We start from the raw sequence: 23112 nt of genomic DNA, 5'->3' as shown, positions 1-23112 counted from the left end.
AAAAGCTAATATTGACAGATAAGAAGCAAAATCAATCGACAGAATTTTCTTCCGTGTTATAGCCCCTTAAAGGTACGCTTGGACACCGTTCCTCAAAACGTCAAATGGGTATTTAAAAATGGCCTGTTGGAAAGAACTATAGGCCTATCTGTATATTATACCCACTTTGGAGAGAACAATAGACCCGCGTCGCTGTCAAAACTAGCTGCGATTTGTAGCTGACGTGTGGCATCGGCTTAAGCCCCACCTGTATATTATACACACTTTGACAGTGCCATACGAAAAGCACGCCATCTCTTTCACACGATCGCCTATACACTCATACACTCGTTCCATTTCTTTCGCAGTATTTTTTCAGAAACCGGTTATGTGAGTTGCTTTATGTTGTGTGTGTTGTGTGTTGTGCTGCTGGGAGGAAAAAATCATCAGCTTCCTAGCGGTAGTGCTGCAAGTGTGTTGGTGCAAACACTGTCGGATATAACGATGAATCATTGGTGTCAGATGTTTGTAATAAGGCTAGCTCGCATACGAAAAAAAGCTCTACCTATGTGATCTACTCTCATGACGTGCGATTCCGCCTACTTTCTCGCGTGTGTATTCCGTGCGTGCGTCTACCGTTGATGGGCTGGCTGGTGTGATCGTGTACTGTCTTGGAAGGCTTCGCCAAATGTTTTGCTCAATTCCATAACAAAATCCTAAGAGATTGCGAGAGCAACAACGTAATTTCTTCAATGGTTGTGTGCGTTCGTACTCGGCTGTGTACAGTGATGAATACGTAGAGCAACGGAGAAGCAAACACATTGTGAACACGCATTTGCGTATGACAAAAGAAGTTTGCCAAGGGCGTTAATTACTTCCGCGGCGAACGTTAGCAGAAGTTTATAGTCATACTTCGAAACTAAGAAACGCTTCGATAGTGGTGGTCAATTAACTTGCCCTGCAAAAGGCGGTAGAAAGATTTCCATAAAAAAAAGTCGTGTTGTGTTGCGTGAAGGTAGGTCATCACTTTTGTTTGTGTATGCGTGAATGCGTTAGTGATTGCACCAACACTTTCGTACAGGTTGAAAGGTGGTCGAAACGTCAAAACAACATCCAAACGCTGTGGACAAACGAGCGCATGATGAAGAATCACAGCAAAACTGCATCGGGCGCGTACGAAGATCATTCGCAATTCGAGAGCGATGACAGTAATAGCAGCAGTACGGAAAACACGCAGGACAGCTCCAGAAGTTACGGCACTACCAGGCATCAACAGCCACCACAGCAAATGGCACCGGAAATTCCAGTCGCGGATAGCAGCGAGAGTGGTCGTAACCTCAACAAACAACCTGTCACTCTCGATCTTTCCATCCACGCGCCATCGCAAGCATTATCCAACATTCTTATATCTCGGCCGGTAAGTCAAGATTTCGAAACCAAGTTCAAATAGCATTAAATTTCTATATTTGTTACTAGCTGTTTTATTATTGGTGATATCTTCTTTAGATCTGTAACCTCTGTTACCGGCTTATTATTTTTGCTAATCTTTAAATTCTTCATTTGTTTTTTTTTTCAACCACGAGGAACCTTGAAGGGGGGGGGGGGGGGGGGTGGCGGTGGTGAGGTGAAAGGGATGCCAGTCTTCACACGACAGAGACGTAGTGAGATATTGTCTAATAGGTCGTGGATCTTAAAGCTAAGGCAAAAGAAGAACCTTGGGATGCAATTACTTCCTCGACTAAATTATAATATGGCGCTGGATAGTAATTGCTGAGTAAGGACCATCTTCTTATTAATATTATAGATCTATATTCTGCACCATTATTACTTATTTCTAAAGGAATATTTGGTGCAACCTAAATTGCTAGGCTTGGTTATAAATATGGCGCGGGAATACCCAATATCCACTTTGCACCAAGTCGCTGTACTGCTCCCGAGTTCGTTCGCTGATGGAGTATGCGAGCACAAAACCCGATCCCTGGGGCGGATCGAATCCATTAAACGTAGATATACGTCCTGGTGCCTGCTGCTCGGGTTGCCGCAGCTTGAAGAATGAATTTGACGGGCCAAACTTGCCTTCATTGCTGCACTGCAAAACGGTTCCGTCGATTGTCCAGCGCTCCTCTCGTCGGTGGACCTATACCTATACGGACTCCCGGACAGTGCGCGGCCAGCTTGGTACGCGTGACCCTCTGGGTCGCATGTGTCGTCTCCTCTACTCGACTGGTGAGGCGTTTGATACGGGATTGTGTCACAAGTTATTACGCGATCCTCTACAGTATTACTTGCAGTTGTGCATTAAATTGTATGTTAAATTTCTGTAACTTCGTGTCGTCGACAACACCAATCAATCACTCCGTCGGTTTTATTTAAATAAACCTCAATAAACAACAAATTTTGAAGCTTTCTTGGAAGGTCTATTAGCCCAGGCGGTAGTGGCACCGATTTCCACACCGCAGGACGGAATATCCTTTTTTATTATTCCATCCTTTCTCGCTATACGTACAATTGATTATTTACATCCCGGTACTATCAAGTCAATGCAGATAAGAATGGCAGTCCTTTGGAGGTTGCAGTGCCGGAGAAGATGAAAGTTAAATTGCATTGAGGACCTTTTGCACCATTTCTAAAGTAGTTACAAATTCCTAGCTACTCTACTTCATCTCGGCTTGTTTTCAAGAGACTTTTGCAAACTAGTCTTTCGTAACTAGTCTCTACAAAGGTGAGTATACAATAGATTGATGGCGACCAAGGCAAATGGCACACTAACAGTGGTAGCTGAGGTGACATTTCTTTTCACACACTGCAGAACACTAGGTATCGAATCTCACTCGACTCTCCATCATCAAACGTACCCTCCTTGTTGCTGTCTAGGGCATGATTATCACGTCAAAGAAGTCATAATTTTGCAGACCAAGTCTTGCCGTGTCTAGTTTTCTCACCCAGAAGAGGAAGATTTTTGACTGGTTACTTCGAGACTTCGAGACATTAGACTACAATACCCCTTTGCTAATCGGATTTAATTCAGTAACTTTGTCAGCTATGTTTTGGGAATAGGGACTATGCATTGACAATAGCGTACGCCTCGATTCAGTGGTAGAGCTCTCGCCAGTGAGCGCCAACGTGGTATGCCGCGCTTTCCGTTTTTGTATATCGCAACCGATTGCCTCTGATGTCGTCATACTCGACGCCGATTGGCGGCAGCTAGAGTTCCTTTCCGCGAAATTGGATTTCACTTGGGGCGTGAGATCCCTGCCTATAATGGCACTCATCGCCAACAAACACGCACCGCTCGTTGGGGGCTTTACGGTGAACGAATGCGAATGGGCGGGGAGGTTTCTCCTATACATGTTGTGACTCTCAAAACCACCGCATGTTACGATGCGTCATCGTTTGTTCGGTAGGTTGTGGTTGTTGTGTGTGTGTGTGTGTGTTTTTTTTTTATCATCATCACACTAAGTGACGTCAGCTCGTGGTACGTACATTTGTTGGATTTCCCATTGTTGCATTTCTTTTTTTTTATTGTCGCTTGTACCCGGTACGGGCTACACACAGATAGCTGAAGCAGTGCTGCTCTGTTCCCACTATTCACTTTGTTAGTCCACGTAGGCCCACTTCCGAACAAATAGGATTGATTGTGGTAGATGTTGCGGTATGTGTGTGTGCGTGCATGTTGAAAAATACTAACGCGTGATGCTAAACAAATCAAGCAAGGCGGGAGGAATGTGGGGTCGTCTTGTTTATTATACGCGATACGCGAAGCTGAATTCGCAGAAAATCGATGACTAGGTGAAACCGCGGGCTATTTTGGCGTTGATTTGTAGCTCACGTTCAACAAGTTTTGCTCCTTGCACATACTTATTGCTGCTGTACGTTTTAGTCGGCTTCAATGTCTCGTCTCCTGTGCGTTGGGTTAACAGGTTATATGGATGTATGGGACATGTATGTCGAGGTTTACAGGCCGAGGCGTAGCAGATTACTTCAAGTCAATTAATTTTTAAAAATAAAATATTCATCTCTAAACCACGAGTGGACAATAACAGCGAGAGATGCTCCTCTGCATAACTACACAATGGTTGCATTCTGTATATCTTGTTGCTCCTCCAGATATTGTCCTTACTTAAAAAAAAACAGCCAACTAAACAAGCATTTAACTAACCGTGATGGTTCAACTTTTCTCTAACGGTAATCTGTTCGCCGAAATTATATCCTAAGAAGTCCAAGACGCCAAAGCTTTGGCGAAGATCTAATGCTAAATGTACATTAAAAAAAAAAGAAGATAAACGTGCAGCAGGGGCAGCAGGATACGCAGAAAAACGTTCGGATGTGCCCGAGTCTGGGTGAATCTGGGTTTTCCAAAATTCCGATTCGTCATCACCATCATCTGTGCTGAGCTACCACAACTTTTCTTCTCTTCATTGCTAGCGTGTTTTTTTGTTGATGCTCGGGTCTGCTGCAAGTGCGCGTTTGTCGGATGCCTTTGACATGCGGACTGTGCTTACACATGTTCATCTGGCGATGTATAGCGATATTGCATATATACTGAAGCATACAATAAGGCGGAGTGGAAAAATCTCGAAGTTACGAATGTAATGTTAATGGCCGAAGCTAGTTTTATGGTTATCAATTTCGGCGATGAAGACTATAGACCTGATGTTAACAAACAGTCATGACTAGCTCAAAAATGGGGTCTGCATTGACAATGCAATAGGCTAATGTCAAAGAATTCCTTAGGAATAAGCTCTGATGCAACAAGAACATCCGATAACTCGTTCTGTGTTGTAACGTGGTTGTGTAGTAGCTCAACCGTTTTATTGGAAATCTGTATGATAATAGTGATTCTATGTGAACCACTCATAGTTCGCACAATTTTAATCTTTTTTTTTGTATAGAAGCTTGCGATTCTTGTAACAGAATACTGGGCTGTAGTAATTGCGATAACACGTAAAAGTTTTTCAACTTCCGGCCGACGCACAGCTCGAGCTACACGCGGAACAAAAAAGAAAACCCGAACGATAATTTTGTGCATATGCACACTCTCAATGCTCGATTACTGGAGCAGTGAAAGAAGACACCAACCCGGATGGGTGGTACATCGCATCTAAAATTGCTTTCAAATTGCTTCCAGATTTCTTATCACCTTAACGTCGAGCGAGAAAGGAAGTGACGCCCAATTTCATATCCTTCGTTTTTTGCACCGTGCCCCGCTAACTGGTGTAGTATAACAAAGCTCAGAAAACCCAACCCTCTGAAGCGTTTTCGACCGAACTGCGCAATCCTTATCGCAGTTCTTATCGTGGTGTTTCATTCGCAAGCTATTTCTGTACTTCTTTTTCCTTCCAACGAAAAACGGTTTTTCTCCTGTTCTCGAACAAAGTTGCACGATTTTATCGCTTACATACCCGATGCGCTCGCGCAGCCTGCTGGCGAGCTTATACGTCTCTGTTTGCCGGTACTGCAAAAGGCAAAACAAAACATTTTATTAGACAAAGAAAAATTCCTTCGCTCTACCAACTTTGAGAGTTCTTGGTCGGCCATTTTTGACCTGCTTGATTTGATGTGATCTCGTAGCTGGATAGCAGTGGTCTTGCATGCATTTACGAAATTCTAGCATAATTCTATCTTCACCTAACACAGGTTTTATAGCGAAAATAACATAAACAGTGTGCGAGTATTAATTGTTTTATCAAACTACCAAATAATTCCTCGACAATATGGCGGAGAGCTGTCATACTCAAATATAAATAAATAAAACATACCAAACAATTCCTTTTTTTCCCCCCTCATAACTTGCTCGCATTTTCAGCGTCAATGTTGCAAGAGAAATGCAGGTTTCGCATGCAGTTCCAATTCATTCTGCGCGCCGCTCTCTCGTTCTGATCCTGATAACAGCGTCAATGCGCAGCGATGCCTGGATATGACTTAGTGCTTTTTTTCTTCCTTTATCTTAAAGGCACGTGACATCTCTTGCTGGATGCACTGATTCGCTGCTGACTCGCGTTGGTGTTTGTTATTCAGCGCGAAACTCGTGGTACAAAATTCCCAGCGCGAGGAGGGGCCGGAGCCTCGTCGAACCGGGGACAGGGTTACGAATGGCGACGTGCAAGAATGAGATGGTCCTCCGGATCGATGGTTGAAGTTCGTACTTGCAACCGGCTGCTGTATAATGGGGGGAATGGTTTAGAAGAAGCTGGGAAGGCGAAGACGGACCCATAGGATGGGCAGTTTCGTAAAGACCAGAAGAGAGACTATGGCGCCTCATACCGAGAACCCATTTTGGGGAATTCCCGGCATGTTTTGCGGTCACGCCGTATAAAGCTGTGCGCTGTACCACTCACGTCTCGCAGCTCACCAGGCAGACAGAAATGGCCGGCAACGAGTTGAGGATGCTATTACAACCGTGACCTGCTAGACTTGTGATGGGGTTTTTTTCGGGGGAGGGGGTTGGTGATTGTCGGAGTTTTGTGCTCTGCTTCCGGTGTCTGTATGTGTGCATGTGTTTTTGAGTGTCTTTCAACGGCAACCCTTAACCATGGTGGTGGAAAGAGAGATCACACACAATCAGACGATTCCGCAGACCTGACCATTATCGCGTTGCTTGGCTAGCCGGTCACTCATCGCACAATATGCCAGCACACACCAAATGGTTCGTGCAGCGGGTGCCTGCCCTCTCGGTGTGGTGTGTGGGGGCCGTAGTGAGTGCTTTATATAAATGGCCAGCCAACATGCCGTCACAGTTTAGTTCATAAACATCCGAGTGACGCACTGGTACGAGCCGCGTATAGTGAGCTGTTCGCGAAACAAGCCATTCCAGTTCGCGCCGCACTATCAAACCATCGATAAACAACAAACCACCAATCAAATTTTGCGGAAGTTCGAGAGTTTTTCGTGACAAATTTTGATAACTAAGCTTCCCTGTGTTTGTGTGTTGGTGTCGGTCGGTGATTGTGAAGTGATAAAGCTTTAAGTAAGCAAAAAATAACGAAACGACACTCACACCGAATGTTTCTTATCGGGCCTACGGCATGATTTAAGTGAGGTTCGGCACCATTCTGTGCAAGTAATTTCAACGCTAGCAAAGCTCCACCATACGGGGTTTGCCTTTCGGTAGTTTAACTTGCATAAGTGTTTGTCTGCTTCACTGGCCGGGAGCATCTTTGGAAAGCAATTGAAGGATCCTAAAACAAGTGCGATATACTAACCGGGCGGGAATTTTTTTCCGTTAGTGGATCAGTTAGTGAAAAAGTCGTCCAGTTGGGCTAGAGAGAGATCCAGCAGTGTGTGGCAAGTGTGAGGGATTTGTGAACCGAATTAAGTCCTGTTGTCGGTGGAGCTTCCTATATACGACAAACGACGGTACGCATCACGCGAGTGTGGTGTCCTTCTTCTGATCGCGACCACTTCAAAACACTGCCAGCCGATCAAATAATGACGAGGGATGATAACGTGCTGCTAAATGATGTTTACTTCAACGCGTACAACACCAACCCACCGCTCACACCGTTGACACCGATTAGTAAACTCGTAAGTACACGAAGCGTAGCTACACCGAGGAATATGAACTAGTATTAGACGACAGTAGACCGGGGTAGACTGGTGGCCGAGCCGGTAGCACGGCACCGGTCCTTCACATGGCAGGTCCTCCGCCCGGCGGCGGGTATCAAATCCAATCCTGGACTTTCGGGTATATAACTCTATATCCAAGGACTTTTTATAATCCAGCATAAATGTAGAATCCAAATCAAGGATGTCGTCGAGCCTGTGTTTGCTTTGAATAGTACGTCACAAGAAAAAGAAAATGTCCGACGTGTTTCGATTTTTGATCCATGACACTCAAATCATCAAAGCCGCTCTATATTCTCTCCCCAATTGTACTGTGTTTACTGGAATTTCTTATCAATTTTCATGCTAAATTTCGTCATCCTTCAAACACACACACACATCACGTTTCATCATTTACCGTCGCCATTTTGTATGTACCCGGGCTTTGCGACAGTAGTTTGTGGTGATAAAGGTTGTGTGGCGATTGATGAATGGTGACGGGCGTTTGTCCTGCGGACTCCGGCTTGAATTTGAACACGTTATCGCTTGTTTATCTATCATTAGATATAAGTGTTTGTCTAGCCGTTTCATGTGCGATAAAAAAGCAACGAAAGAATCGTTGTTGCTGGTTTGATTAATGAATCAAATTACAAACATTATCCTTGCTGAAAAGTTGGAATATTGCATCTGGAACAGCTTAAAAGAAAATAAATATACTTTGGGACTTTGGGTCCGCTCGTATGACTTCGGTAAGCAAGCTGTAGGATAATATGCTACCCCGTGCACTATGCACGTGACAGTTATGGGCAGATAGTCGGTACCGGCTTCAATTGTTGGTAGTTTCTGGTATCCGAAACACACATACGCACTCACACAGACAAACGCGTGCGCAACCACAAAACGACATACAATTAAGTCAAAGCTGAAAGAGACGTGGCCTTCGGTCAACACCAAATTGGTTACGTGGTTGGTTGGTGACCACATTCTCAACACGGGTATCTACGGGGTTTCCCGGTCTTTCTGTCACATCGGCAGCGATAGCAGATGCGTACGAATAGCAACAAAGTCCTGCGTTTGGTTCCGTTTCATTGGGCTGTTGAATTCGAAAATAGCGAAAGCGTCACAATCAATTTCTTACAACTGAGAGATGAATATTGCAAATGCGTTGATCGTGGACAATAGATTGTTTGTGGGTAGTGGTACCGTACTACACACCGATAGCAATGGTTGATAAATTTCAGCACAGCTCCAACTGCAATTGCCGTTCTGTTCATAGGCAGTAGTAGTAGTATCCGAAGCGTGTACATTTAGCAGGCTTTGAGATAGAAAAAATGGGCGAAAAATGCGAAACACAGAAACAACAATGTTAGTGCGCATATTTGTCACGTATCCGCGCACCGCCAAGGTCATGCAGGGTTACTGGGACGGCCAGCGGTGGGATAAAACCGTGTCGCTTCAATAAAACGTCGCGTAGCACTACTACCACCACCACCAACTCGGATGTACACTGTTGTTATTTATTTGCCCCTCTCACATGTATTTCCCCTGTAGGAGTAATAATACAATCATCGTAAAATACATTTATATGTGCATAAGATTAGCTATCGGATCATTGAGGTTCAGGAATGTTCTAGAGTAACAAAAATCCAACATCAACCTCATCAACGTGTTTTGTAGCCCTAGTAGTAGATCGTTTTTTGAGGTCACTCGTTGGACGAAAAGCGATCCGTACTAAGCCTTCATGCAACGATATAAACTGCTTAAATTGGTACATACCACCGTTGATCTTCTTTATCCTACTGCTGTCATAGTGTTCTTGTATATTTTGTTGTTGTTGGTTGCGCCTTATTGTGTGTCCTACATTGGTACACGGGGCCCAGGGCATGTGCTGTGGCACATTTATGTGCATGCGATCATACAAGTGCGCAGCACAACACATCAGGTGCATCTCTCCCTTTCTCTCTCTCTCTCTCTCTCTCTCTCTCTCTCTCTCTCTCTTTTCTGTCGTACCATGTGGTACATACATATCCACAAGAAACGTGTCGATGCGTGCTGAATCGTGAATATACGCTTACCACCCATTTCTTGTCCGGGGTTTTTGTTCCTTTATTGATAAAATGGGAGAGTTCTTAGAGTGCGCGTTTTATTTGTCCGCTGGAGAGAAGGACAAAGGGCGGAACGTTGTAGTTGATGGAGGGCAGGTCGCGGGGGCCAGTGGATAGCAGGTGCTCCGAGAGTCGCAACACACTGCCGTTATTTGTTTCTCTTGACTGCGAAACGCAAATCTTGACAAAAGGACAAATTTGCAGTACCAAACAAAAAAAACAAAATGCTGTGATTGTTTTTTTGGAACACTTACTACGATACCTTTCGCGCGGTGTACACCTTAATCAAAATCGCAAACTAAGCCGACAGCGATTATTTATGATCCTCTTTGGCAGGAAAATAAAACCTACTCTTCGGTTCAAAGTCAACAAACGGGCTTCAGAATCGTTGATCAATGCCCGTAGGGGTTCCCCGTTGTAGGGTTGTTCAAGGCATACCAAGCCTATTACTAATGCATTATTCTTGTTTATAGAAAAGTTAAACCACGTTCTCTCTCTGGCTGATAGATTGTTTTGAAGTTTGTTAGCTATTAAAATAAAATTAAAAACTCTCAGAGCATTTGATGGATTAATGCACTCCGAATGAATTTACCCGAAAAATAACCTTCTTACAATACCGTACTTTGATTTGTATTTTGACGGACCGATCAGCGACCACTGCACTATGGTTACTTTAGAACAAATATTGGGATGAAATAACTTTTTGATGTGATTTTTTTATAAAACCATCTAATTTACCATTGTAACATAAAGTATGGTTAAAACCTGAGGAGCGAAAACGTGTCCAATGGTTGATTCCAATGTCGGTCGGTCTTTCAATGGACCTCAAAGGGAGTAATACAAAGAATAATAATAGCAGCACTACACTAACTTCCCGAAAGCAACCATTCAAAGGCAGGTTGCAGTGGGCGATTCATAACCTGGGAGACAATGACAGCAATTATTCTTCTGTAAGGACAATAGCCGCTAATATCCTCTCTCTTACTGTCTTCCCTCTTTCACCATCTGCTTGTTGGGTAGGTATGAAAGGTTACTGCTATTCAAATTCCATCGCCTCTATGAAGACGCCTAGTATGTATTATGATGTAAAAATTAAAATGTATAAACATTAGTAACTTTTGAATCTGCACATGTCTGCAGGTGCTTTCTGAAACATTTGAATCTGATTTAAGAATTGGAGCCATTTAAAGTTGATGAACACAACATTAAAATTTAGATTCATTTTTTTCTCAATTTGTGTATATTTTTTATTTCAAAAGTAGCTTCTTTTAAAAGGTAATATTTTGATTTTTTTTTATCTGATCCTATAGTTTGGAAGAACAATATTGATTTACTACTGCTTCAATTTTGAATTCCATCAAGGCAAGTGTCCACTGTGCATTGTCAACATACACTGTACTACCTGTCAGTGCTGTCAATGCGCGATCGTCTTCCCTTGTGTACATACTGCTCTTTGTAGCAGAAAGGAGTAATTGTATCGTTGCGATCGCTTTTGACGCATCCGTTGCAAAAAGAGTGCTCTAGCCTACCCTTGCGCGAGCGCTCGTGTGGGTGTGTGTGTGTATACGTGCAAATACGGATGTTGCGACTGCGCATAGGCAAAATGGTTTGCTCTCTGGGAGATCTACCCCGTTTGGGTTGGTATGGGGTGGAGATACCTTAACCGGCGAACAGCGCGCACACCGGTGATGTGTGCGTCAGTTACGAATCCGAAACACGACGCGTCGCCAGTGCGCCGACAAGCAGACGGGCCTCGCTTAACTTAGTCATTTCGAAGATTCCCTCCCTAAAACGAACACGAGTGTTATTTTTGTTGTTGTAATCGCGAAATACCTTTTTATCCGGTTTTTTTGGTTTCCTCACTGTGCGTATAAGTTAATTAACGTTCATATCGTTATTGCGGGGAAAACTTAATTACAAGTGCATTAGTTAAGCTTCGTTTTAGTGCATTAGTTTAGGGGGGTGTTACTTTGAGTGCAACAGTTTATCCAAGACCGTTTTTGTTGGCGGTTTTGGCGGACCTTGTATCGTAACTAGGCACCTGTTGTGCTCTGAAAAGTTAATCCTTGCTGTAAACACCTTGGCAGTCACCACCAATTCAACCTTCCGGCCATCAAATAGTGCAATTTTTACACATTCACAAGCAATCAACAATCGCCTATTGTTGCCTATCGGGAAACGATCAGATCCTGTGCTGTGTGTTTTGTTTTCCAAAAAAATCCTCCCGAAATCTTTCCCACCAGGTCATGGAAATATTTTGCAACACTTGTTTGTGTGGAAGTGTATGAACGAGTGTGTAATAATATACTTTAATAAGTTGTGGGTATATATTCTTGGCTTCCACGACCTACTAAGTCACGCCGGGGCCATCGCCACCATCGCCACTACGGGCCCCCGAATGGGATTTGAAGTCCGGTCCTGCCGTGTGAAGGCTGGCTACCATCGGGTCCTACCCCCGACACAAGTACATCGTTATGGGTTGGACGCTCTCCAAAAACTAGCTATAACAAAAATGATCCGCTAGTACAAACCAAGGACACACTACTTGGATCCGTGCTGAATCATAAAGCTCCATACATTCTTCAACAAGGGTTTGTTCTTTGGGATGAGTAAGTGCTCGTTTAGACACGTTTAGTTCCGGTGATATGTTTACGTTTTGCACCTATGTGCTGTCATACAAAAACAAAATAAAAAAAAGTTCGATCAAACCCTGTGTATCGAACTGGATCAGACGTGTCTAAACGTGCCCTCAACCACACATAACCCACCGTCTGTTGTTGTTGCTGCCGTTTACCACTAAACAGCGGATGATGCAAAAACCAGTGTGTGTTTGTGTGTGTGTGTCTGTGCGCGCGCGCTCTGGTTGAGAGGTGATTAAATCACCTTTAAAAATAAATTCCTACTTATCTCTACACATTTGCAACGCCCCTGTAGTCGCCCTTCGTTTGGTAAACCACTTTGATTTTGATACACACATTGTCTATCGCTTGCTGTTCCATAGACACCAACACTTCCGATGCTCGATTGTGGTATGGTTTCGCGTGTCCGGAAGTGGATCCATAAAAAAAAAAACATGCGACAAATAGTACACACTCGCACACGTTGCAGCAAAATAAAATAAAGGTGTGGTTAGGGTGAAGTAGCCGAATGTTACAGGGTTGTACACGCGCATCTCTAATTATATTCGATTACGCATATTGAGGAAAAGAAGATCCTCCACAGCGCATATCGGGCCGGCTGAAGGTGTTTTAGTTTTTGTTGGTGAGGTGTAACCATTTTTTTTTTCAAATATAATTTAAATTTAATTTTCCATTTGTCTATTTTCTATTTTCTCATAATATTACAATATTATAATATTCTCGTATTTTAAAGCTTGTATTACTTTAAATATTTCTTCTTCTGTCGTATTATGAAGCATTTTGATCTGCTCGTTTTGATATTTTGATGAAATTTTCGAGGAAAGACTTTTGGCTGTCGCGCTAATAACATTTAGATGACAATTAAAAAAAACCCTTTTCTTTGTACTTTTCACTTACAAAGGCTGTAATTTCCTTGCATCCATGCATAAGCAATTGTTCATTGAGCAGAGTTTTTACCTTAAAATAGGCAAAATAAATAAAAAATGACTTCAAATATTTCATAATGATCATATAAAAAATTAAATTTTTGCATTATCTCTCCCTTTTTTGGCTTTATTAATGTCTAATCGAAAATAATGACTTTATTAATGTCTGACTAATGACGCGTTCTTTGATGACGGTCATTATTAGTCATTTTTTCATACAACGGAAGCTTGTTTTAGCTTGTTCAAAATTGAGAGGGAGTGCAGGGAGCTTGTTCAATGCATGATCGTCATACGGATACGCGTGAAAATATTTAGTCAGTCTTCACTTTCGTGTGCCTGTATAATTGCTTGAATCATACGAAAGTGAGTAATAAGCCATTCGTTTGAATTTTTGGAACCATAACAAATCCTTGAGAATGGTTATCCGACACTTCGCCTATTTTTATTGTCTGTATAATTTGATTACTTGATTTTTGATTTTCTATTTATTTTAAGTATGGCGGCTTGCGCCGTATAGTCACTTTTCACATTGACTTAATAAAAAAAATATTTGTTCTAAGAAACGGAAAACCATATTTTCATACAAAAAAAGTATGTTTGGCGCTTGATAAACCACTGTAAATATAGATGTTTCAAACTATGAAAGCAAAAAAAATTTTTTTTTTAAATTCTAAGTCAACATTTATCAGTTAGACAGCAAATAGCCTCATCTTTCTTTAAAATTTCATACAAAAACGACTAGCTGATTAAAAGTTATTAGCTTTCTTATTCGGGAAATTGCAAACTCCAATACTACGAAAATACTAATGAAATCTGGTAACGGTTGTGTAAAACGATGGGCATATGCATTTGTCTTTTTCAGATACAAGAAAACAAATACATTCAAAACGAACTGACTTATCGCACTAACACAAAACGACACTCAAGTGATAAACAAATATAATACGAACAATTACGATACAAAAACACGAAACAAAAAGAAAAATAATACTTTAAAGTAAACGACACGCTTAATATTGTGTGTGTGAATTCTGTTCGTTATATTACGAAAGCAAAATGGATGTCAACGATTTTGCGAGTTTCATCACGCGAGAAATGCTACTGGCACAGGTTAGCATCAAACGGGAAAGAGTGTTTCGATAAGTGTTCGTTTGATTATTATAAGCAAATTATTTCTCCTTCTCCTCTAATGCTTGGAATTATGTTTTGCCGAGCGTGTTCCTTGCGTGGCCTTTCTACTGCCGAGCATTACTAAAAGGCCGTTTTGTTTTTGTTTGCTTTCTTGTTTGCAGTTTGCATCATTCGACGGGATCGGGGTACACAGCGGGGTGCCAACGCGCACCACGCCAACACTGACGCCCACCACGCTCAAGAACATCGAGCAAACGTTCATGGAGGCGACGAACGACGCACAGATCAATCTGCCGTACCAGGCAGGATTTGTGCCGCCGTCCTACCCGATGGAGGACCACAGCCAGGATGGTGGCGCTAGCCAGGAATCGCTCAGCACCAACTCGAACGGTTCCTGGGCGGTTTCGGGCTCGCACGGCTACACCGGGGATGATCACGATTCGAAATCGTCCGCCTCGATGGAGCAACCGGCCACCGGTACGCGCAGCCGCCGGTCAGCCTTGACCGGGGGTACCGATGAGAATGGAAAGCATGAGCCGGGCAGCAGCACGTTCGCGATCGGTACGTCGGGCGGGACCGGAACAGGATCACGCACCGGTGGTGGCCGTCGCAATGTGGGTGGCCGACGGCCTCACAAACCATCCAATCTTACACCGGAGGAGGAGGAGAAGCGCCGTATACGGCGCGAACGCAACAAGCAGGCGGCGGCCCGTTGCCGACGGCGGCGCGAAGACCACACCAACGAGCTGGTGGATGAGACGGACCAGCTGGAAAAGAAGCGCCAATCGTTGGCGCAGGAAATTCAGCAGCTGCAGCAGGAGAAGGACGATCTGGAGTTTTTGCTCGAAACGCACCGGGAGCATTGCCGGCTGCAGGCCCGCCGAAGCCCGATCGATCTGAAACCGGCCGAGCTGGACAGTTCCGGGTTCGAGAATACGGCAACGTTCGTGCTGCCAAAGATTAAAACCGAGCCGGATGATGAGTTTATTGCGGCCCAGCAACAGAATCAGCCACCGAACCAGCTGCAGGAACAACTGGCCACCGAAGCTGCCGAGCATGGGACAATTTCCAAAAAGTATGTAAAGAACTTTTTTTTTTGTATGGTGTAATTACATCCCCGAGGGTATCCCGAGGTTTTTTTTTAACTTTCCCGTATATTTTTGGTTTCTCCTGGTGATTTTTCATTTTATTGTGGTATGCTAGAATTTAGAATTTCTCGTATAAATGTTTATGAGCACCCTGGGAAACTCTGTAGGGTCGTAGATAAAACTTGTTTGAATATTCAAGCCAAACAAGGTAAATTATTTATTTTAATAATACACAATAAATAAATGAATTGTGCAATGCAAAATTAATGCACCCTCAGAAAAATTAAGTGAAAGTCAATTTATTTATACACGTTGGTAGTTTTGTGTATATTCAATCAAGAATCAAGTTATATTTACAACTTTACAGAGTTCCTCACAGAGTAAACTTTTATACGAGAAAATCAATCTATGGTCTTGCATATCAAAACGAAATCAAAATCAGTAGTGGAAACCAAGAGAAGAAACAAAATACATAGGAACGCCCCAAAAATTCTTGAGACACAAGCAAAAATGTTTGGGTACGCGGCAAAAAAACCATTTGAAAGTTCCAAAAATTGCTGGATAATTGCAAAAATTGCTGGATGGTATTTATGCAGTTTTCATCTTTTTTTAAGTTTGTGCATGTCTCAAATACTATTTAATATATAATCAAATACAGCAAGATTAAGGAAAGTTTCTTGTATTTGTGTCTGGCTGGTTCAATATTAACACAGCCTTAAGTCATTTATGACTCATAGTAGTACTGTATGCTAGTGTTGGGTGAATTTGATTCAGATTCATGAATCGAACTGAATATTGATATTTCTATTTCATCTTTATTTTTTTAAAGAAATCGTGAACCTTTAAAGAATCGTGAATCTCGAAAAATTCATGAATATTTAAAGATTCTTGAATTTCATAAGGTACATGAGAATTGCTTCTCGGCCTAAAGGCTAAGATCCAAGTGTATAAGGCTCATGACAATGCCCTAAAAAATGATTTTTAATATTAATAAAACAAAAAATACTAACGAATTATTTAGCAGCCGATTCTTGATTTGAATGACTCTTAACATCATTAAGCTAAAACACCAATGTATGCGATCATGCAAAAATAGGTTTGAAGCATTTGACAAATCTTAGCGCTGCCTGTTATCTGCGGAAGAAGAATCTTTATATTGAGAGACTATTAATGATTGTATGATCTTTTCTAACGTTTCGCTTTATTTTTATCCCCTTATTTCCCTTTTAAGGCTGAAACTTTCGAACGCACACAGCGACAGCCTCGAGACACCAACACTAATCAGCAGTGCCTTCGCGCCGCTTGCCGGTGTTGGGCTTGCGGGCAGCAACAAACCGTCTGCTACAATCGCCGGCAACAACGGTGGCCGTCCAACGCGTCCGGACAGTCTGGACGTCAAATCTGCCGCACAGTATCCGTTGATCGCCCGATCGGGCGAGGGGGGAGGTGGTGGCTCGCTGGGAATCTCGACGCCCTCGAGCGGTCTGTTTAACTTCGACAGCCTGATGGAGGGTGGTACCGGGCTGACGCCGATAGCGGCCCCGATCAGCTTTCCACCGAACCGTAACCCGCTAGAGCTTATCACACCGACCAGCACGGAACCGTCGAAGCTATGTAGTCTATAGTGGGGTTCGTCGTTTCGGCGCGAAAGAAGCTATTGTGCGCGCGCATACTAGCAAGTTAGGTTTTTGAGTCGGCCCTTTTGGGCGATTTTCTTATTTTCTTTTATATAGAATTTCTTTTTTTTTATAGAATAAATCGTATTAAATTCATTTATTGGTAAACTTGAAAAAACGAACATTTTAATCTAAAACACACACACATACCTACGACTGAGAGGAAGGCTCCAGGGTTTTTTTTGTCGTTTTGTTTTGGACAATGAGATAGATGATAATAACGAGTCGTATTTGCCTAATTTATTATTTAGTTTACAAATATTCCCGTATCTCCCATTCCCTAGCCCGGTGTGAAGAGAGGTTGTTAATTGCTTTTTTCATTTTTTTTAACTTCTTTGCGTCCGATCGTTTTTTCATACTTAAAAAAAAACGGCAAGCACCCAGGAGAAGAAAACGGGAACAATTCCTACTACGTTAGAGCAATATATTGATGTGGCACTGTGTAAATGATTATTCATTGTATAAAACAGCGATTTCAACGAATATGTGTCATTATTTAGCCTTTACCGTTTTGTTGTTTGTTGTTATTTTACACATCAATCCCGTTAGTATAATAGCTTCTGAGAAAAGATTTTAATTTGGTTTGAAATGAAGGTCTTTTGTTCTCCTACTCTTACAAATGTTCTACGTTTTTCCTATTCCCATTACATTTATGAAGTCAATGAAAGTTTGCAATCTAGAGAGAGAGAGAGAGATGGAGAGAGAGAGAGAGAGAGAGAGAGAGAGAGAGAGAGAAAGAGAGAGAGACGATTTAAAAAGTTTATTTCGCTGAGTGTTTCGTAAACACATTAATTAACATCAATTGATAAGAAAGGAAAACACAATTAACAGAAATCGATTTATAATTAGTACAGTGCACGTGGGCACTAGTGACGAGTTGTAATGTTTGAGATATACCTCAATATATTGCAAACCCAAACAAAAAAATAATTGAAAACTGCAACGAATAGTGAGATTGGTGATGTAAAAAATTAGTGACACAATTGAGAATTGAGTGATCCAGTACAGTTTGTTGTACAAAAAAGAAAACAGTGCAGGTATGAACCATGCTGAAAAGGCTTTGAAACGGATGGTAGTGGTATGCAAAAGAAGCAACGATTATTTTAAACATTTAATCCCGTTCGAACAGTCTGTTAGAAAAGACGGTATCGACACACTCTTATTAAGCCTGGAAACAACAACACAAATTATAAGAAAAAAAAAACAGGAATGCAAGCAAAAGAGACATTTTACTGTATTTGTGAGAGCTGTTTCTGCATTTGATTTCTGATTTCCTTTTTTTCATATTCTGCAACTGATTCCCAATATTATTGTAAATAAGTGTAAGCTATTTTGAAAACTCGCAAAATGGTAACGAAAAGATAAAGCAAGAATAGAAAATAATCCGCTAAAAAAACAAGAGATTGTGAACAGTTTTAGTAATGCCCCAAACAAGCAATGGCACCTAGGTTAGGTACGTGTACAGAACGAGAAAGAAAGAGAGAAAGAACGAGAGCGCGAAAGAGAGACAGAGAGGATATTTACAAGTGTGCGTGTGGTTCTTTTTTTAAAATAATTTTAACATTATACTTTAATGACTACATGAAACGGTTGCGTTATTTCTGTATCTGCTCTAAGAGGCATGTGTAGGAAGGGCAATAAGCTATTCTAGCTTTTAGCAGGCTTTGTGACAAGATTGTTTAGTCCTTTTGTTCTATTTTCGTTTCCTAATTTGTTGTAAAAAAAAACTGAAAGAGTACGCATACAAAGCCGTTACACATTTATATTATACATCCTATATACAAGAAATGTCAGGAGACATCTTTTTTGGCTCAAAAGAAAAAATCATCGCTACGTGTGGTATTGGCAATAAACTAAACAAAAATGGACCGAGAAATATTGGTGTTTTGTACTGTAAAAGAAAGAATGACTTCATTTATTTACCCGCTTTATTGAGCACATCCCCATCAGTCATGGGCAAGGTCGGCAAAACATTTTCCATGACGCTCGATTCAGGGCTCAATTCGATCTTCGTCTGATTCACCTGACTGCAACTTCCACCTCCCCGACACCACCTGATCCAGCCAAAGGGCTCGCGCTGTGCTCACTCTACACTTTTTATAGGTGTGGATCCGAAGCATCTTGAGGAATAATATAGGTTGTCCCATATCCTACTCAGACTCAATACGTCATCGATGTACAGAACGGTAATATTTATTTATATGACACCCAGTTTCCATTCGTAGTAGTTCTTCCTGATCTCAAATCTTAACAATCAGCCGATGTATGATGCCGGAAATCCTCTCCGGACCCATCTTGAACAGTTCGGCCACCAACGCTGCGTTCTTCTCGGATAGTGCTCGCCTGCACTCATCATCAAACCATTCCTTCCTCTGGTTACGTGTTACGCGGCCAATTGTTCGCTCGGCTGTGTTGCTGATGGCTTGCTCCACCATACGCCAGTGATCATTGAGGGACATCGCCTCGGTGGTGGTGTTCTTCGGCAGCGCTTCCCCAAGCGCGTTTGCGAAGTCCCTCGTCACATCAGCTTGCCTTAGCCGATCTATGTTGAGTCTTGGGGTAGGCTGAAAGAGCAGCTTATTGGCGACGCAAAGTTTTTGGCGCAACTTAACCGTAACCAGGAAATGATCTGAATCGACGTTTGCTCCTCTATAGGTCCTTACGTCGATAATATCCGAGAAGTGCCTTCCATCGATAAGACCGTGGTCAATCTAGGAATATGTCTGCTTTGGTGATCTCCAGGTGTAACTGAAACGAGGTGCGTGGGGGAAGAAGGTGCTGCGAATGGTCATGTGCTTGGAGGAGGAGGCGAAGTTCACAAGCCGAAGCCCGTTGTCGTTCGTCAGCTTCCTATCGAACTGAAACTTCCTATCGTGGGTTTAAATACCTCCTCCCGTCCGACCTGAGCGTTAAAATCTCCGATGACAATCTTGACGTCGTGTTGTGGGCAGCGGTCGTACTCCCTCTCCAACTGCGTATAAAAACGGTCTTTATCGTCATCGGTGCTTCCAAGGTACGGACTATGCACATCGATGATGCTCAGATTGAAGAACCTTTCGTGGATCCTCAACCTGCACATTCGTTCATTGATCGGTCACCGCCCGATCACTCGCTTTCGCGTCTCACCTATGACCAGGAAAGCCGTACCGAGTTCATGCTTTTCTCCACCGCTTTGGTAGATAATCCAATCACTGCAGCAGGGGCCCTCCGTTACTCCTTTCAAGCGCACCTCATGCAGTGCTACTACTTCGAAGCCGCAGGTCCTCACTTCGTCCGAAAGAAGGCGGATACTTCCAGGTGATGTGAGGGATCTGCAGTTCCATGTCCCGAGTTTCCCACCGTAGTCTTTATTCCGTGACGTGGGCCTGTATCTGTTGATACGATTCGAAATTTGTTGGTTCCCTTTCATTGCAATTGTATTGGGGGCGGCTTGTAAGGCCTCTCCCCCAGCCCCCTGTCTCGTCGGAGGGCCTACGCATCCTAGCTGATGAAAGTCCCGTAAGATGCCAGGACAGAAGGAACAATTAGCCGCCCCTAACATGGAGAACAGACGCTAGTTGTCCCCCCCCTCCCCCTCCCTTCCGCTGAATTTAGCCACATAACCCATCTTCCCAAGGGGTTGGGTTTCTCCGTGTACCCAAGCTCAGATGTTTGGAGAGATATGTTACCATTCTGTACGCCGTGGACGTATTGAGTCAGAGTAGGGTATGGAGATCCTATATTAACCTTCAAGAGGTGTCGGACCATGACAAGGTAGCGAGGGGATATACTGGACCAGACATACGAAAGCGACGCAGAGAGGAGACCATGGAACGCTGGCAACAACAGTGGACAGCCGGAGCAGAGCAGCAGGGATCGCCGGGGATGAAGACGAGGAGACTTATCCCGGACATTATGTCCTGGGTAAATCGTAAGCACGGAGAAATTGATTTCTTTCTTTCCCAACTCTTTACAGGGCATGGGTTTCTCCGGAGCTACTTCGTCGAGAAAGGCATCCTCGACGGTTCGCCAAACTGCCCGGTGTGTGAACGTGACGTGGAAGATGTCGACCACGTAATGTTCCACTGTCCACGGTTTGCTCGGATCCAGCATGAGATGCAGCAGCAGAGCCACACCCGCCTGACGATGGACAATCTGGCGGCGGAAATGTGTGCCAACCGCGACACATGGGAAGCAGTCCGGACTGCCGCTCGGACCATCTTCAGAAACCTCCAAGTGAGGTGGAATGAGGAAAGTCCACCAACGGCAAGACGGAGGCGACAACAACGACGGCGGAATACGGAACAACCAAGGTACCAATAGCTGCCGCCGTAACCGCACGCAAAGGACTACACTACAACAGAAGCAGCAGCAGCAGCGACGAGTAACCAAAGCAGCAGCAGGAGCTTAGACCCAACCGGGAGTAACGGCTACGGACGGAAGGGTCTGAGCAGCAGCAGCGGAAAGGAAGGCACGAAGCAGCAGCAGCAGCTGAGACAACAAGGACGAATGACGCAGCAACCGCGCGTCAACGGGATGAGTGCATCGCACAAACGAACCTGCATGGAGTACTACGCACATCAGCGCATCGGCAGGTTTCGGATCAGGTCGAGGAGTGGTTTAGTTGGGTCGCATCGGCTGCCGGGTCCGCTTCACGGGCCCAGCGTCACGATGAATCCCACATACCCCATCTTGAGGGTTGGTCTGTAGCCGCAGACCACCTTCCGAGATGGGGACCTTTTGAAGGTTCCCTCCCCGTTAACAAAAAAAAAAAAAAGAGGTGTCGGACCATATCCGTATCGGTGCGGTATCGCTACATTTACATTACATTCATACATTCATTCATGTTTACATTCATGGAGAAACAAATGCGGGAACGATAGGCGGATAGTGAGGAAGTAAAATCTAAGGAAGAGTAAAAGTGTTTGAACCATCTGAAGCATGAGAGAAGAAGATCATTATTACAATATACAGTATATAGCGTTTCCAAAGCCAGAGGATCTCTAGGACGAAATATTTTGGAGGGGGAGCATTACAATCAAAGCAAATAAAAGTGAACTTCGAACACTACCTTGGGGCACAACGGAAGAACAAGAAAAACTACTCAAAACGTGTTGAGCAAGTTTCACTTGGCTGGAGCAATGCTTCAAATTAATAGTTAACCATTTAACAGTATGTCTCTCCAAATATTTAATGAAATACCTCTTTCTTTCATAAAATCATAATCAATTGCAAATAAAACCTCTTTCTTTCATTAACACTGACTATAGACAGGGAGCAAAAAAAAAATATATATCTGCGAATGCGATTAGTTAGTATTTTCTGCTTTATTGTTTTCCACTTACGCTGTTTTTATTTGTTTTTTTTTTATGTTTCTTTGCTTTTTTCTTTAATGACGTTGACGTAGTCGTGCACTGTTACTTTTAAAAGTTTGCTAAGGTGCTTGATTATTAGTTTTTTTTTTCTGTTGTTGTTTCTTTAATTTTACTCTAGCTATGATTTCGTCTCGAATCGATTACTCTACCTATCTAGAAATTGATTCATCCGATGCTCGTTTCCATCACATCCTCCGCACTGATCAATGCAGACATATGTGTTGATAAAATCCCAGGAAGGATGTAGAAAGAGAGCGAGAGAGAGAGAGAGAGAGAGAGATAGAAAATAAAAAAAACATCTAAAATCAGTACCCCAACTGCAACTCCTTTGCATTCTTGCCATGCTATCAAAGAGATAGATAGAATGTATCTTACCCTCAGTGGTTTCAACGAATCGATACTGTATGCAGTATGATACAGCCAGCGTAATAAGAGCTACTAATATTATGTTCGAGCGTGTGAGTCCAACTCTATCGTTTTGGTTGCTGTTATTGTGTTGTGTAACCCGCAACGAAAGAAATTTCAATTATGCGTTTGGCTGCGCCTAAGTAGCATCTTAAACCCAGATGGAAAGTGATTGCTACAATCGATTACTTACAAAAAATTATAGTTTGAGACTATGGTCGGACCAATAATTATGCCCAAAGTGTATTGGTGAACCATTCTATTACG

At 43.0% G+C, this 23112-nt stretch overlaps 2 protein-coding genes across 4 annotated transcripts in view; both read left to right on the top strand.

Annotated features, from left to right (window-relative positions):
- The window catches only part of LOC126568065 (palmitoyltransferase ZDHHC8), a 347611-nt gene that overhangs the window by 92596 nt on the left and 231903 nt on the right, over nucleotides 1–23112 (top strand). The window lies entirely within an intron of this gene.
- LOC126557122 (transcription factor kayak) lies at nucleotides 1118–17035 on the top strand. The gene is made up of 3 exons (XM_050212790.1): nucleotides 1118–1396; nucleotides 14484–15397; nucleotides 16642–17035. Exons 1-3 carry the CDS (start codon nucleotides 1118–1120, stop codon nucleotides 17033–17035), a joined length of 1587 nt encoding a protein of 528 aa, XP_050068747.1.

Source organism: Anopheles maculipalpis, chromosome X (genome assembly GCF_943734695.1).
Source record: "Anopheles maculipalpis chromosome X, idAnoMacuDA_375_x, whole genome shotgun sequence".
NCBI classification, from domain to species: Eukaryota; Metazoa; Arthropoda; class Insecta; order Diptera; family Culicidae; genus Anopheles; species Anopheles maculipalpis.
Note: the sequence above shows the minus strand (reverse complement) of the source record. Positions and strands in the feature narration are given on the sequence as shown.